This window comes from Rattus norvegicus, chromosome 8, assembly GCF_021556685.1.
Source record: "Rattus norvegicus strain SHRSP/BbbUtx chromosome 8, alternate assembly SHRSP_T2T, whole genome shotgun sequence".
Classification (NCBI taxonomy): Eukaryota; Metazoa; Chordata; class Mammalia; order Rodentia; family Muridae; genus Rattus; species Rattus norvegicus.
Window position 1 is genome coordinate 45,731,305 of NC_141541.1, and position 16,075 is coordinate 45,747,379.

The following is a 16,075-nucleotide window of genomic DNA, read 5'->3' on the forward strand; positions in this document are numbered from 1 at the left end:
CAAAGTCAGGCAGGACAGGGAAAAGGGAGTTCATTTGCTGCCATCACAACCTACCAGACTCTCTGTGGGGTGAAGTATTCCCTCACCTTGGTAACAAGAGCATGTAATAAATGAAGTTTTGCCACTCTCTGTAGTGGAGCCGATGTCAAAGTCTCACTGAGAATCATGCATAGCCTGGATTTAGGCTGTATTAATGTAGGCAACAATTTCAGTGTTATCTGCAAGGTACCATGGGAGAGTAGTAACCCAAGTCTGCATGCACCTCGACAGTTTTCACTGTAATCTTCTAATTCATTTTGTAAAATTTTATAGTGAGTTCATGGAAGAACAGGCTCAAACATAGACATAAACAATCAAAGACACCCACATACACACACAAACACACACACACACACACACACACACACACACACACACACACACGCCCATACTTTACTGACATGGTGCATATTTTTTGCAAACCACAAATATGGTGAGCATTAATGAAAATACACTAATTATTAAATCAATGGAAGAAGCTGTGGTGAAGCTGGGGCTTAGAGTTACTTAAAAGGTCCTATGAAGGCTCTTCTTTTGATGGAGGCTAAACTTCAAATGCAATTGGGGTTCCCTATTTTCTTTTTGCATAGCACATAGGACTAGGGTGGAAACCAGGGTTTTCAGCATGTTTGGCAAGTACTGTAACATTGAATTAAATCCTTAGGCTGGAACACTATTAATGTTACACAAAATTACAGGGCAAGCTGGATGAAGACAGCTAGCTGACAGTGTGGACATCTTAAGATTTGTACTGGACAGTGACAGACTTTTCTGAAGACTGGAAATGTTTACAAAGTCAGAGAGAATGGAAGGCCCCTCAGACTACAATTTACTCTAAGAACAGTTTATTCAAGTAAGGGATAACTTGAACTATTGTCTCCTGTCACAGATGTCAGTAGAAATTATGCAAGGTATTGTATGCCAGTGGTAGCATTAGCAAGACAAAGCACACCTTGTCTTGAAGGCTAATAAATTAGGAATATGTATAGCAAGACCCTAGCTCTTCCAGGTCCTTTCATAGTAACTGAGAAGCTCAAATACACTGGCAATGTGAAAGTGTGGTGGATATCTAGTTACCACTAGCTTCTGTTTTGATACAGACGACACTTTCTGTGGCATGGTCAGCTTATAATGAATGACTAGAGGACCTATGCTTGAGAATAAACAAACAATACATTGCTTCTCTAGATGCTGAGCTCTTAAAAGCCTTGGTGTCGCAGCAACTGTTTGTGGACATTCTGGATCATTCCTTCTGAACTTTAACTTTCTGAGTAACTCAGACTCTGAGTAAGTCAGTTCAATTCCATAAATTGGAAATCAGTCACCTGGAAAAAAATACTTTTAAAACAGGAACCCAGATTTGCCACGGAAAAAGGGCAGCTTGAACTGGCCCACCTAGGTTCTGGGTTTGCACAGGCTTGCTATCCAAAAGAAACATGTGCTCACAGCTGTAGGCTGCATTCACTATGGTTGCTCTTGAGGTTCCTCCCTAAACGGCTTAGATTAAGATAATTTTCTTAATATCTATCAAAAGAATTCATTATGTGCAGCAGGCCTACAGGAAGATGGTTTCCATTCTGTATTTTATAAATGTGCATAGTAGATATGGTCATCACTGATACTAGGTGAAGTATCTGCTCTAATATGGAAACTAAGTGATGCTGGAGGAACATCCTGAATCCTCAATGAGCAGTGGGGCCACCTGAGCCCTGTATGGATGCCTGGTAGACTAACACATTGAGCCTGCACAGCCCAGTAAGAATACACATTTCCTGAGATCTCTCTGTTTAATTTGAGGTACCCTGTCCACCTAAGGGAGCACATGCCCTGGAAAGACAAAAGCCACCTGCAGGATCTGTGGTGATGCCTCACAGGTTAGAACCTGCAGGATCTGTGGTGATGACTCACAGGTTAGAACCTGCAGGATCTGTGGTGATGACTCACAGGTTAGAACCTCTGCTGCTCTCTCAGAAGAAGCATGTGGTTCCCAACAATCATCTACAACAGGGAATGTGATTCTTTCTTTTGGACTATGAGGGAAATTCACCCAGGACAGGCCACAGACATACAGTAGAGAAAAAGACCCATTGACATAAATGATCATTCTACGCCTAATCCACAACAATAAAAACACAGCATATGTATGGTCTAGGACAACAGCATTTATCAAAACCTATTTCCCAACATGACTTTGGAGGTCATTATCTGTGGGGGTATATTGACAGTGTATTGCAAGAAAGACTGAAGCATATGGTTCTCCATTAGGATTACTTCCATATACCTTTGGAAATTTCAATTTGTCTACAGCTCTACAAATATGAGTGTATATTAATCAAAATGTGCTACACAGGATCAATAATGAACGTGTGTTGTAGACTGTTTTATTAAGATTAGCAGAAAACATGACCGCATGGATAAAGTATGGCAGTGATCACATCATAAAATGTGCACCCAAGAAAAGAACACATTATCCACACAAAACACACTATCACTCTAGGTAACCATTGGTGGCTTTGAATTTACTATTTAGCCCAGCAACTCTGGACCGTGCAGAATCCATCTTTAGCTGTCAGTTCTAAGAGCACAAGAGGGGACAGAACACTTGAATAAGCAAGATGGTCTTAAGAGTCAAGAGTTACAAATCAAGTTTTATTCATAAGGAATACAATTTAAAACAAAAAAGGATTAAAATGAATATTAATATAAATATCTAAAAGTATTTTCAGATGTGAAAAATATTAACAAGAACATATAACTATGAAATAACAAAACAAAAACTTCATTTAAGATCATAACAAAAATATTTTAAACAGCATATTCTTAGTGAACATTTAGAAGCACAGTTATATTGCTGTTTCTCCTCTAGCAGGCAAAATGGCAATGCAGTCCCCAAGTGGTCTCTCAAATGGTGTTATCCTAAACAGGAAGAGAATAAGATATCAATCAGTCAGGCTAGCTTAGTGAAAGATAAATTTAGGGTTTCTTAGCAAAAAATAAATTAAACTATGAGGGAGAGTATTCATCCAAAAAATGTTGGTATTATCCAGGATGGAGGTCCACAGGGGAATCCTGAGAAAGCAACCTACTCTTCAGGAGGCTCTCTTCCTGCTGTGTGTCGCATTCCAGCTCTTTTGCAATTTCTGAGACCAGGGAGAGGAAGGCAGTTATTCAGAAACTGATGTGTTGGGGACTTGCATGCCAGCTGTCAGGTTGCTGCCTTCTACCCATTCAGCTCTATTTTAGGTCACCATTGATGTGTTAACTGATAACATTGCTGGTGTGTCTGTGGGCAGGGCAAAATCTACAGCAACCCTGACAGTAATGTGGGCTGCCCATCTGGGCCTCAGACTTTAACCAGTGCAAACCAAGAACAGGGCAATGGGAAGAGACCTCACTGGGTTGCAGGATGAAAGGAGAAGTCAACCTGTCACCAAGATTAAAACCAATGACAAAGAATAATTTGTCATTTGCACTCGGTTCTTATCCCTGAAAGGTGCTTCCCAACTTGGAGGTCACATGACCACAGAATATCATTTATCACAGGAACAAAACTTGTTCAAAGCGCTACATAGCATCCATTCTATCACAGGGACATGCAGTAATATGATAGGTTATTCATCTGTCACCATTTCCAGACTGCAGCTTCAAAAAGAGGACCAAAAATAGTTGTTAATAAGTCAGTTCCTGAAAAGTGGTTGTCTTCCCAGAATACTAGTGCACAGACAGAGGAATGAACATTCCATTGCATGAGGTGGTTGTATTGTTGGAGTGTACATTATTAAGGTGGTAGGGAAAGCAAACATGTATCAAATTGGCAAATGGAATCAGATAATTTTAGGCTGACACAGCTGCTTGTCCCTACCAGATGTTGCTTGGTCTGGAGGTTGCTGGTTTTCTCCTGTTCGTCTTTATCTTTCTTGTTCAAATCAAACAAAATTTCTGTAGCAGCGGTGCAGAATCAAGCTGTTCTGCTTTGCTCTCCTTTCTGAATGAGAACAACTTCTTCTGCATAAATATCTTGTCCATATGGTTCCGGCTGGGCAGGTTCCTGGAAACACACACTGCATAGTTAGATCCTGCACCCTCTTCCTCCCATTCCTACTCCCAAGTCTCACAAACTCGCTCTGGACCCAGATACCAGTGAAAACTTCATAGAATACATCTTGATACACACAAGGCTGCTGCACAAACATCAAACAGCCAATTCAGGGAAGACTAAATTGTTTCTGTGACACAAGTACCAAAAAGCGTTCATTTCTCTCCAAAACAACAGGGGATATACATCTATCCATGGAAGCAAAAGGCATGGGGACAACATTAATAAATAGTGGGCAAATACCCTCAAAGGAGGTCAGTAGAATTAAGGGAAGGTCATGTTATCCATGTGATCCACACACTGAGTTTTGTTAAACCTGGTGTGACCGCAGAGGCCCAGTTCAGCCTATTAGCCATTTGGTGAGCTGAATAAGTACTGGTCTACCTAGAGCCTTCTGAAGATGCCTAGACACTCTCGGTATGAGTAACAGTCTCCTGTGGTCCTAAAAACTGAGTCCAAAAGGCCCAGGACACAGTGATGTTTAAAGAGCACAAGACATGGAGCCAGAGCTGCTAGACCTCCAATCAGAACAAAGGATGGCACCTGTGGGCAAAGCACAGTTAATGGCCTCTCTGACCAGTGCTCACCGATAGAAGTTAATTTCCTTCTGGAGCTCCTGAAATTTCTCACAATGCTCGATGTTCCTCATCTCTAAGTTGTGCAGTAACGACATGACCTCCCTCTCCTTTATCTTCAATTTTTCATAAAATGGATTTGACCTGATGTAGCGGCTGGCCCTAGGAGAGTAAAACCCAATGAACATCTGCGTTTAGGAATATATGAACTCAGGCTGGGTCTTCTAGTACCCCAGCCCTGGGAGGACAATTTCTGACTTCTACATATTGGGAGCTTCTTCAGCTTCAGAAACTTGTTATTCTGGGCCCAGGACCCCATAAGCTTGGCATCGAGATAAAGGGTTCCCAGGTTCCCTTTCTTCACTCAGAAGGGCTGGATCTGCAGTCAAGCTAGTTATGCTAACAAGGGCCTAGGCCACAGCTCTCCCACTTCCAAGACCTAGAAAACTGTGATTTCATTTTTCCTGTTTTGACAACAGGAATTCTACATCCTGAATAATTAATATTGTAGAGACACACAATTCACACAATTATGGAGTTGAGACCATAAATTGCCACAAAAGTATAATCTGCCCAAATGGCACAAATATACAGACAAATGTGACCACATTGTCAAAGAAGTGTGCAGTTGAAAGAGGGGCTCCAAAAACAAAGCACTCACATCACCATGAAATTGTTATACATGAATATACTCAGGAAAGAATATAGACCCCTAGATTCCAAGTGTGGGGGGAAATATAAACATATAAAAATTGCGCATATGCATGTAGGTGTGTACACACAGAGACACAGAAACTGGGACACACACACAGGAAAAGAAAAGTAAACAGTAAGAGAATGAAAAAGGGAGCGAAATATGCAAACGGAGAACACAATCAGAATCAGAAAAAATGCATGCCACATTATTGGTTCAGAGGTAAACAAAAAAGAAGGAAAAGCCCTGTGTCTCTGGCCGTCTAGTCAAACATTGAGATAAACAATTTGGGATCTGTCACCTCAGGCTACTGCAACAAGAGTCCTCACTCAGTCACCTTCCTAGCACACACCCAAACACACAGCAGCTAGAACCTTGCAAAGCTACCACCTGTCAAGGGCTTTCCAAATGCACACTGGGAACTCATGCTCCAGGAACGTTATCCCTGAATCCTCACTAAGGCCACAAGTTCAGATTTTCAGCTGGAGGCAGCAGATGAGACCATTTCCCATCTCACTCCTGACCAAGGGTCAGGTTCTGAATCTCCTCTATATCAGAAATGAGGTTTAGGACAAGTATTTTGGGAGGCACAGCTTTCTAGACCCCTACAGCTTAATAGAATAAGATGTAGGTGACACTGCAGATCCATGAATGACACAAGGCAGTTTGGAGCAATGCATACCTGTTGTTCCTTTATCTCTCTGTCACGTAAGTCAGGAGATCTCTTAGCTCATTTCTCTCCTCAGTAGCTGACTGCAGCTGTCTAATCAGTCTCTGCTCTTCTGTGTTGTCCGTGTTGGTCTCCTTGTTGATTACCACAGGGCCAGGGGATGATGTCAGTCTCCCATCCTCTGTTGGTAGAAGAACACAAGTGAACATTTTTGGGGAAACTGATGAGTGTGCTTAGACCATGGCAAGCCCCAAACAGGAGGAGAACATGTGTACAACACAGTGTCACCACAAAGAGTTTGTTGATGCCTAAGAGACCTCCTCAGTGGAAGTCAACTCTCCCAGCCCTCTATAGAGACCAAGAGATGTCAGATGCCGGGTGTTCCCTATGCCTGCTGACCCATGCTTCATGTACCGCAGAGATGGCTTCTCCGGGATTGTTATCGAGTTAACAGGGTACAACTTTCTTTCAGGACCCTCACCGCTGTACTTTCAGAAGTCAGATGAGAAATTCAACCTCCAAAAGATTTGAGTGATTTGAGATACTAAAATGTCCTGCACTGATACTCTAGGCCACACCATTTGGATTTAAAAAGCATTGCGGGGGATGTCATGGTCAACAGACTTATCAATTCCCCTAACTGAAACACCAAATGCCGCAGAAGTGCCAATTGGTTACAGGCTGAATCTTGGTCTACCTGCTACAAATAGTTTTAGTACTGTAAAAAAAATGTTTGTAACATAAACTCTAATTTATAATGCTAAGGATGTCCCATCTCTGCCAATTAGAAAAAGTCAGAGGAGTTCTAAGAACATAAGGCCAGAAGCATAATTCTCTCCCTGATACTAAAGACAGAGATCTACTTTATTTAAAGAAGCAATGAGAGTATAGTAGATTGATGCCCTGTCTAAATTCAATAAAGTTGGACACTCAGTGTCTCCTGATCGTGTTATTATATCAATGTAACGTATCATATGCACGTTAAAAGTGAAGGCCAGAAGTTCACAGAATAATAGCATTGGCCTTACCATATCCTTCCTTTGGGGATGGGCAAACTAATGTTCTGAAATCCTTGACTTTTAGGAATTGTGATCTTCATGGAAATTCAATTCCTTTGCAGATACTCCAGTTGTTCTGGCCTATTGCTAGACAGGTCAGACTAAGCCTATTCTCCCTCTGACAGAAAGCTCAGCATACAATTCACAGAACTTACTAAGCATTCCCCAGGCCAGCTTTCTTTGTCCATCATATATTTTTGATGAAAGGCGAGATTCCCTCACTCCAGTCTGTCCAAAATCGGCGTTCACTCTCCCAAAATTCTTGTGAAGCCGGGAAAACATGTCTTCCTGTGTATGTGCCAGGCAGGGACTGAGAAAAAGTAGGGCACTGGTGGTTACTACAACGCTGGTGACATCACAGAGGATGCCAAGAACTCTCTAGGACACAATAGAATGTCCAAGAAGGGACCGCTGATGTCATGGTGAACAGACATTGCCTCCCTGCTAATAATCTCCCTGTACAGTGCATAAGCTGAGGTGCCCTTTCCTGGAGACCTTCCCAGGGCATAGCCACTGAGCAACTCCTGCTTGCAAGACCAAATTTTCGTCAAGGCTTGATTATAAAAACCTGAGTAATTCCTATGCATTTTAATGAATTTTTCCCTCTAAATCCTGCCCAAAAATATCTCAAGTCAAATTATCCTTACTCATCAACATCAGCCATTAAAAATTCCTGAGAAATAATACCAGTTTGAATAAGCAGTCAGAAGGTTCTCCTGTCTCCTTATGTACACGTGCTTGAAATCACATCAAGAAATAGCCTGTAGGTTAGGTTGCGACATGGGTGTGTGTTATGGGAACACTCATGAAGCCTTGTCCTTAGCTTAGCATTCGACAGTTGCCACAAAATCCCTTAGGAGAAAGAGTTGAAATCATTATGTTGTTAGGAACAGTGTGGAGTCAAATTGCCAAAGGAAAGTGAAATGTAGGAGCTAGTAATGGAGGCACCCTCATGCTGATTGGGGGTTCTCCTCTTTTTACTAATGTCACCAAAGGAGCATTGCTCACAGGCCTCTTTAAGCTCTACCATGAGATTCTGACTGACAGTTTGTGTCTTAGGCCTTTCACAGGGCGTGCACTATCTTCTCTAAATTTAACCCCATTCTTCTTGTTTTGAGACCCAACCGGTGATTATCTCTTAACCCCTATGCCCTGTTTTGGTCCATATCACTTCCCTACCATGTCTATTCTGAAGCTCCAGCTTCAGCTTTCCTCACCCTATGTTCCTCTGTAAGCCTGGAGTTCTGCCCACATACTTTCTGCAGCATATCTTGGCCTTCAGATCTTTATTCTGTGCAATCGGCAGTTAGACAACACCTAAGAGATCTCTCAGCTTGTGTTGAGCTGGTGAGAAGGACAAACATCTACAAAATAGCAAACTTGATGATGGACCATAGAAATGACAAGACAGTAATTCTGCCAGCACTTAGCTCTATGCCAGTAAAGAACTAACAATTGAAAGTTGACACACCTTAGTACAAAGGGAGCTCACCTCATCATTTCCCCTTTCACACCAAAAAAATAACTTTATCTTTAACACTGATCAGCTAGATAAAATTAGAAAATTTATAGGATGCATCAGATAAGAATGACTGTCACAACATTTAGTCCATTTGTATTTGGCAAAATTGGAGAAGGACTTCATGAACTAAATTATATTAGTGTAAAATTTTGTACCTGAATCATTTTCTCTCACTTTTTAAGCTTTTTTATTCTCTATTTATCATAGCTTGCACTTATTAGCGATAACAACTCCTGAAATGAAAAACAATTTTGTTAATTTTAAATAATTTAAGGGTTTATGTGCTTCATCTTTATAATTTTACACCTCTTTTGTGGACATATTGCCATTTTTTTTTCTTTTTTCAACTTCCACAAATAGATTATTTTTTCTCTGATATGGAGAAGGATGCAAGGGTGGACTTCAGATATGAGGTGATGGTGGATATCAACGGAGTTGAGGTGCATGATGCGAAATTCACAGAGAACAAACAAGGAGTTTAAAAAAACTAAAATGAGCACAGTGGGGATGAAGAAATGAATGCTTAGCATGGAGAGGTTTGGTAGTAGACTCTGCATTTGTGGCGTGGGCTGAGTTTGGGTGGGGTTCTGGAGTAGTCAGAATGTTGTCTGTTCTGGTCCTTCCAGGGAAACTCCTCCCTCTTCTCTCATCCCTCCTCTGCCTCCACCACCACCTCCAACTACCATAACTGCCTCCTACTACAGCAGCAGCTTCTGGGCATCTGCCTTTCTGCTCAAGCAGAAGTGCTCGGGGGTGATACAAGCTTTGAAAAGTCCAGGGGAGCAGTCAGGCCATGCACACTCTGTTGTCAAACCCGTAGGGGCTCAGGATTTATGGTGCCCGAGCAGTTGTGGCGGGCATTTTGATGCTGCAGTGGGTTGTCTGTCGAGCCCCTCATTCTGGACCTCACATGTCCCCCCTGGTCCTGTCAGGTTCCTAGTTGTCACATTCTTGTGTGATGGTGAACTCGTTTTCTTTTCTGAGTCTCATGACAAGAAAAGGGTAAGAGAAACTAATCATCTCCATCTGAGACCTGAGATGGAGAAATGTTGCCTGAAGAAACAGGAAATTCAGAGAAAATAGCTTCCAATTCTAAAGAAATGACAGAAATTGTTGGCTACCAGACAGACAGTCAGCAAATTTTTCCATGTCATTGTGTCATCCACCCTCAGTTGAACGGGTCAGGGGCTCTGACAACAATCCTTTGAAGTAGGTCATTTGAAGGACTATCCTCTTTTTTTCTCCTAAGCCTGGGACAATAGACTTCCCCATCATCCACTTCTCCACAGTCTGGACAACTTTCTGGCAGCAGTCGAGGTAAGTGGGTGGTATTTCACCCCATGGCCACTTTGCCACATTTGACGGAAACTCCAGTTAAGGTTCTTTAGTTCCCATCATCTTCTTCAGACAGACTGGGGACACTGCCAGGAGTTGAGGTCTCTCCCACTGTGAAAAGCCTTTAACTATTTGGACATCAGAAATGGCAGATTCTTCAGATCTCTAAAGGATTTGAGAACCACCTTTTTATGTAAAGTTTATCTTAGTGGACAAACGTGGCTTTTTTTCAAGGGATTTACTTTCTCTGTACCTTTGAATACATATGAAAGAAGCTAAATAAAGCTCATTTTTGTACCAACTGAACTAGTACCTAACATCACTTGAACACTGATTATTTATAGTTGGATAGTACTATTTGCATTCCTCAATTATCCATGGCAGTGTACAGTAGTAATTTTATACAATTAGAATTATACACCACATTGTGAATAATATGCAGATACTTATATCTGAAACAAGATTTCAATCATTTATGCAAATACAATTTTAAATTCGAAATCCATGACATCCTGAAATATTTGAGACTTGGTGTTGCTTTCTAGTACAAAAAGAAATTGAATAATCTATGCTTTTTATCATTTTAGCCCCTTTCTCCTCCTACCCAAAACTTCTAGATAGGAGAGAAAATGTTGAGGAGGGAAAGAGAAAATAATTAAGACATCCCTGATTCTAATCTCCTTTACTCTTTCCTCACTGACCATGACCAGTAAAAACTTGCAACCAACCCACTAAATGACAATAAAAATCTATGACCCACTGCAGACAAATAATCAGCTACCCATCCTTCTTTTGAGAATGAGGGTGTCATGTTCTCTAAAGTTGTATCCCTATGAGTGTGGGGTGACAACAAGTTTTGGGGACCTTACAATAATTGGGATATTTTCCTAATCCTGTGAGATCTTGCAGTTTCATATGCTTCCAAGTCCTGAATGTGGAGGGATTAACTGAAGTCCTGGCTACATTAACAATTGAAAATACAAACACACATTCATACAATTTGAGGAAGGTCACACAATATCTACCTCTTGAAGTTTTCTCAAAACAATTGTTCAGTTACTTTTTTTTTTATTAACTTGAGTATTTCTTATATACATTTCAAGTGTTATTCCCTTTCCCGGTTTCCGGACAAACATCCCCCTCCCCCTCCCCTTCCTTATGGGTGTTTCCCTCCCAACCCTCCCCCCATTGCCGCCCTCCCCCCATAGTCTAGTTCACTGGGGGTTCAGTCTGTGCAGGACCCAGGGCTTCCCCTTCCACTGGTGCTCTTACTAGGATATTCATTGCTACCTATGGGGTCAGAGTCCAGGGTCAGTCCATGTATAGTCTTTAGGTAGTAGCTTAGTCCCTGGAAGCTCTGGTTGCTTGACATTGTTGTACTTTTGGGGTCTCGAGCACCTTCAAGCTCTTCCAGTTCTTTCTCTGATTCCTTCAACGGGGGACCTATTCTCAGTTCAGTGGTTTACTGCTGGCATTCGCCTCTGTATTTGCTGTATTCTGGCTGTGTCTCTCAGGAGCGATCTACATCCGGCTCCTGTCGGTCTGCACTTCTTTGCTTCATCCATCATGTCTAATTGGGTGGCTGTATATGTATGGGCCACCTGTGGGGCAGGCTCTGAATGGGTGTTCCTTCAGTCTCTGTTTTAATCTTTGCCTCTCCCTTCCCTGCCAAGGGTATTCTTTTTCCTCATTTAAAGAAGGAGTGAAGCATTCACATTTTGATCATCTGTCTTGAGTTTCGTTTGTTCTAGGGATCTAGGGTAATTCAAGCATTTGGGCTAATAGCCACTTATCAATGAGTGCATACCATGTATGTCTTTCTGTGATTGGGTTAGCTCACTCAGGATGATATTTTCCAGTTCCAACCATTTGCCTACGAATTTCATAAACTCGTTGTTTTTGATAGCTGAGTAATATTCCATTGTGTAGATGTACCACATTTTCTGTATCCATTCCTCTGTTGAAGGGGATCTGGGTTCTTTCCAGTTTCTGGCTATTATAAAAAAGGCTGCGATGAACATAGTGGAGCACGTGTCTCTTTTATATATTGAGGCATCTTTTGGGTATATGCCCAAGAGAGGTATAGCTGGATCCTCAGGCAGTTCTATGTCTAATTTTCTGAGGAACCTCCAGACTGATTTCCAGAATGGTTTTACCAGTCTGCAATCCCACCAACAATGGAGGAGTGTTCCTCTTTCTCCACATCCTCGCCAGCATCTGCTGTCACCTGTGTTTTTGATCTTAGCCATTCTCACTGGTGTGAGGTGAAATCTCAGGGTTGTTTTGATTTGCATTTCCCTTATGACTAAAGATGTTGAACATTTCTTTAGGTGTTTCTCAGCCATTTGGCATTCCTCAGCTGTGAATTCTTTGTTTAGCTCTGAACCCCATTTTTAATAGGGTTATTTGTTTCCCTGCGGTCTAACTTCTTGAGTTCTTTGTATATTTTGGATATAAGGCCTCTATCTGTTGTAGGATTGGTAAAGATCTTTTCCCAATCAGTTGGTTGCTGTTTTGTCCTAACCACAGTGTCCTTTGCCTTACAGAAGCTTTGCAGTTTTATGAGATCCCATTTGTCGATTCTTTATCTTAGAGCGTAAGCCATTGGTGTTTTGTTCAGGAAATTTTTTCCAGTGCCCATGTGTTCCAGATGCTTCCCTAGTTTTTCTTCTATTAGTTTGAGTGTGTCTGGTTTGATGTGGAGGTCCTTGATCCACTTGGACTTAGGCTTTGTACAGGGTGATAAGGATGGATCGATCTGCATTCTTCTACATGTTGCCCTCCAGTTGAACCAGCACCATTTGCTGAAAATGCTATCTTTTTTCCATTGGATGGTTTTGGCTCCTTTGTCAAAAATCAAGTGAGCATAGGTGTGTGGGTTCATTTCTGGGTCTTCAATTCTATTCCATTGGTCTATCTGTCTGTCTCTGTACCAATACCATGCAGTTTTTATCACTATTGCTCTGTAATACTGCTTGAGTTCAGGGATAGTGATTCCCCCTGAAGTCCTTTTATTGTTGAGGATAGCTTTAGCTATCATGGGTTTTTTGTTATTCCAGATGAATTTGCAAATTGTTCTGTCAAACTCTTTGAAGAATTGGATTGGTATTTTGATGGGGATTGCATTGAATCTGTAGATTGCTTTTGGTAAAATGGCCATTTTTACTCTATTAATCCTGCCAATCCATGAGAATGGGAGATCTTTCCATCTTCTGAGGTCTTCTTCAATTTCTTTCCTCAGTGTCTTGAAGTTATTATTGTACAGATCTTTTACTTGCTTGGTTAAAGTCACACCGAGGTACTTTATATTATTTGGGTCTATTATGAAGGGTGTCGTTTCCCTAATTTCTTTCTCGGCTTGTTTCTCTTTTGTATAGAGGAAGGCAACTGATTTATTTGAGTTAATTTTATACCCAGCCACTTTGCTGAAGTTGTTTATCAGCTTTAGTAGTTCTCTGGTGGAACTTTTGGGATCACTTAAATATACTATCATGTCGTCTGCAAATAGTGATATTTTGACCTCTTCTTTTCTGATCTGTATCCCCTTGATCTCCTTTTGTTGTCTGATTGCTCTGGCTAGAACTTCAAGAACTATATTGAATAAGTAGGGAGAGAGTGGGCAGCCTTGTCTAGTCCCTGATTTTAGTGGGATTGCTTCAAGTTTCTCTCCATTTAGTTTAATGTTAGCAACTGGTTTGCTGTATATGGCTTTTACTATGTTTAGGTATGGGCCTTGAATTCCTATTCTTTCCAGGACTTTTATCATGAAGGGGTGTTGAATTATGTCAAATGCTTTCTCAGCATCTAATGAAATGATCATGTGGTTCTGTTCTTTCAGTTTGTTTGTATGATGGATCACGTTGATGGTTTTCCGTATATTAAACCATCCCTGCATGCCTGGGATGAAGCCTACTTGATCATGGTGGATGATTGTTTTGATGTGCTATTGAATTCGGTTTGCCAGAATTTTATTGAGTATTTTTGCATCGATATTCATAAGGGAAATTGGTCTGAAGTTCTCTTTCTTTGTTGGGTCTTTGTGTGGTTTAGGTATAAGAGTAATTGTGGCTTCGTAGAAGGAATTCGGTAGGGCTCCATCTGTTTCAATTTTGTGGAATAGTTTGGATAATATTGGTATGAGGTCTTCTATGAAGGTTTGATAGAATTCTGCACTAAACCTGTCTGGACCTGGGCTCTTTTTGGTTGGGAGACCTTTAATGACTGCTTCTATTTCCTTAGGAGTTATGGGGTTGTTTAACTGGTTTATCTGTTCCTGATTTAACTTCGATACCTGGTATCTATCCAGGAAATTGTCCATTTTTGAAGATTTTCAAGTTTTGTTGAATATAGGTTTTTATAGTAAGATCTGTTGATTTTTTGAATTTCCTCTGAATCTGTAGTTATGTCTCCCTTTTCATTTCTGATTTTTTTAATTTGGACGCACTCTCTGTGTCCTCTCGTTAGTCTGGCTATGGGTTTATCTATCTTGTTGATTTTCTCAAAGAACCAACTCTTGGTTCTGTTGATTCCTTCTATGGTCCTTTTTGTTTCTACTTGGTTGATTTCAGCTCTGAGTTTGATTATTTCCTGCCTTCTACTCCTCCTGGGTGTATTTGCTTCTTTTTGTTCTAGAGCTTTTAGGTGTGCTGTCAAGCTGCTGACATATGCTCTTTCCTGTTTCTTTCTGCAGGCACTCAGCGCTATGAGTTTTCCTCTTAGCACAGCTTTCATTGTGTCCCATAAGTTTGGGTATGTTGTACCTTCATTTTCATTAAATTCTAAAAAGTTTTTAATTTCTTCCTTTATTTCTTCCTTGACCAGGTTATCATTGAGTAGAGCATTGTTCAATTTCCACGTATATGTGGGCATTCTTCCCTTATTGTTATTGAAGACCAGTTTTAGGCCGTGGTGGTCCAATAGCACGCATGGGATTATTTCTATCTTTCTGTACCTGTTGAGGCCCGTTTTTTGACCAATTATATGGTCAATTTTGGAGAAAGTACCATGAGGAGCTGAGAAGAAGGTATATCCTTTTGCTTTAGGATAGAATGTTCTATAAATATCCGTTAAGTCCATTTGGCTCATGACTTCTCTTAGTCTGTCTACATCTCTGTTTAATTTCTGTTTCCATGATCTGTCCATTGATGAGAGTGGGGTGTTGAAATCTCCCACTATCATTGTGTGAGGTGCAATGTGTGTTTTGAGTTTTAGTAAGGTTTCTTTTACATATGTAGGTGCCCTTGTATTTGGGGCATAGATATTTAGGATTGAGACTTCATCTTGGTGGATTTTTCCTTTGAGGAATATGGAGGGTCCTTCCTTACCTTTTTTGATGACTTTTAGTTGGAAATTGATTTTATTTGATATTAGAATGGCTACTACAGCTTGCTTCTTCTGACCATTTGCTTGGAAAGTTGTTTTCCAGCCTTTCACTCTGAGGTAGTGTCTGTCTTTGTCTCTGAGGTGTGTTTCCTGTAGGCAGCAGAATGCAGGGTCCTCGTTGCGTATCCAGTTTGTTAATCTATGTCTTTTTATTGTGGAGTTGAGGCCATTGATATTGAGAGATATTAAGGAATAGTGATTATTGCTTCCCGTTATATTCATATTTGGAAGTGAGGTTATGTTTGTGTGCTTTCATTCTCTTTGTTTTGTTGCCAAGACGATTAGTTTCTTGCTTCTTCTAGGGTATATCTTGCCTCCTTATGTTGGGCTTTACCATTTATTATCCTTTGTAGTGCTGGATTTGTAGAAAGATATTGTATAAGTTTGGTTTTGTCATGGAATATCTTGGTTTCTCCATCAATGTTAATTGAGAGTTTTGCTGGATACAGTAACCTGTGCTGGCATTTGTGTTCGCTTAGGGTCTGTTTGACATCAGTCCAGGATCTTCTGGCCTTCATAGTTTCTGGCGAGAAGTCTGGTGTGATTCTGATAGGTCTGCCTTTATATGTTACTTGACCTTTTTCCCTTACTGCTTTTAATATTCTTTCTTTATTTTGTGTGTTTGGTGTTTTGACAATTATGTGACGGGAGGTGTTTCTTTTCTGGTCCAATCTATTTGGAGTTCTATAGGCTTCTTGTATGCC

The 16,075-nt window shown here is 40.9% G+C and overlaps 1 protein-coding gene and 1 pseudogene across 2 annotated transcripts in view; both read right to left on the reverse strand.

Moving 5' to 3' along the window:
• Positions 1–2,667: 2,667 nt before the first annotated feature.
• The window catches only part of LOC148004078 (disks large homolog 5-like), a 115,846-nt gene continuing 102,438 nt past the window's right edge, over positions 2,668–16,075 (reverse strand). Inside the window, exon 5 of one of the 2 annotated variants that reach the window (XM_087564068.1) lies at positions 2,668–2,955. In XM_087564068.1, coding sequence (XP_087420194.1) covers positions 2,941–2,955 — 15 coding nt within the window. In that variant the 3' untranslated portion in view covers positions 2,668–2,940. The remainder of the gene's footprint in view (positions 2,956–16,075) is intronic. The other variant, XM_087564069.1, reaches the window with a different exon arrangement.
• LOC148004079 (disks large homolog 5-like) lies at positions 3,655–7,414 on the reverse strand (annotated as a pseudogene).